General features: G+C 30.0%; 1 protein-coding gene across 1 annotated transcript in view; it reads right to left on the bottom strand.

Moving 5' to 3' along the window:
* Positions 1-60: 60 nt before the first annotated feature.
* Positions 61-894, bottom strand: part of LOC106872194 (PDZ and LIM domain protein 7) — a 55,567-nt gene continuing 54,733 nt past the window's right edge. The window contains exon 4 of the mRNA XM_014919093.2: positions 61-325. Within this exon, the coding sequence (XP_014774579.1) occupies positions 225-325 (101 nt within the window). The 3' untranslated portion in view covers positions 61-224. The remainder of the gene's footprint in view (positions 326-894) is intronic.

Here is an 894-nt window from a genome sequence, read left to right as displayed (position 1 = left end):
GTCTATAAATTCGTTAATTTATTTCTCTGTATATTTCCCTCTCTAACTTTTTTTTGTTGCTTTGTTTCGTTTCGTTTTGTTCTGTTTTGTTTTTAATGGACATTGCTTAATAAATTATTCATTAGTATACAGATATTTAAATGAGAGTCCGTGTACAAAAGAAGATTTGAAGAGAAGCTTTGCCATTGCAATATTGCCACAATATTCACCCAATAACGTCGCCTCTAAGACTGACCAAATGCCTTTTGGATAGTTTTCTTGTCTTCTTTCAGGTATTTTGAGCGATCTTCTTTCTTTCGACCAAATATGGAAGCAGGTGGGGCTCCTTTAAAAGAAAATCAAGCCAAGAATTCATTATGAAATATTTTGGTAACATATCATCTATAAGTAATTGTAACTCATCAAAATGTGTTTGGTGTGCATTGATACGTGTATGTATTGATAAGTGTGTTTATATCCGATGTATGCATGTTAGTGTTTATGTATGTGTTCATATACATGACACGCGTTCGCATATAAATGTTTATACACGCATGCGCTGACACACAGACATAAATATATATACATACTAGTCCCTTAATTTTCAATACTTAATATTTAATATTCAATATTCAATATTTCATTTATTCAATGAGACATTCAATACTTCATTTCATTTTACTGAATATATTATATATTCTATATCCTACATTAATATTATAAGAATATAAATAAAACATAAAAAACAGACAGATTTGAAATTCCTTTGAATAATATATTCCTCTATACACTATCATACAAACCCCTTTTCTATATATATATACGGTGTACATTTAAACACATAAGAGAGATGTCCATAATAGGACATCTAACCCGCTACAAGGTGCAGTCAATCTCCAAACCACAATTAGGGAT

This window comes from Octopus bimaculoides, chromosome 9, assembly GCF_001194135.2.
Source record: "Octopus bimaculoides isolate UCB-OBI-ISO-001 chromosome 9, ASM119413v2, whole genome shotgun sequence".
In the NCBI taxonomy this organism is placed as follows: Eukaryota; Metazoa; Mollusca; class Cephalopoda; order Octopoda; family Octopodidae; genus Octopus; species Octopus bimaculoides.
This window is presented reverse-complemented; position numbering and strand designations above follow the sequence as displayed.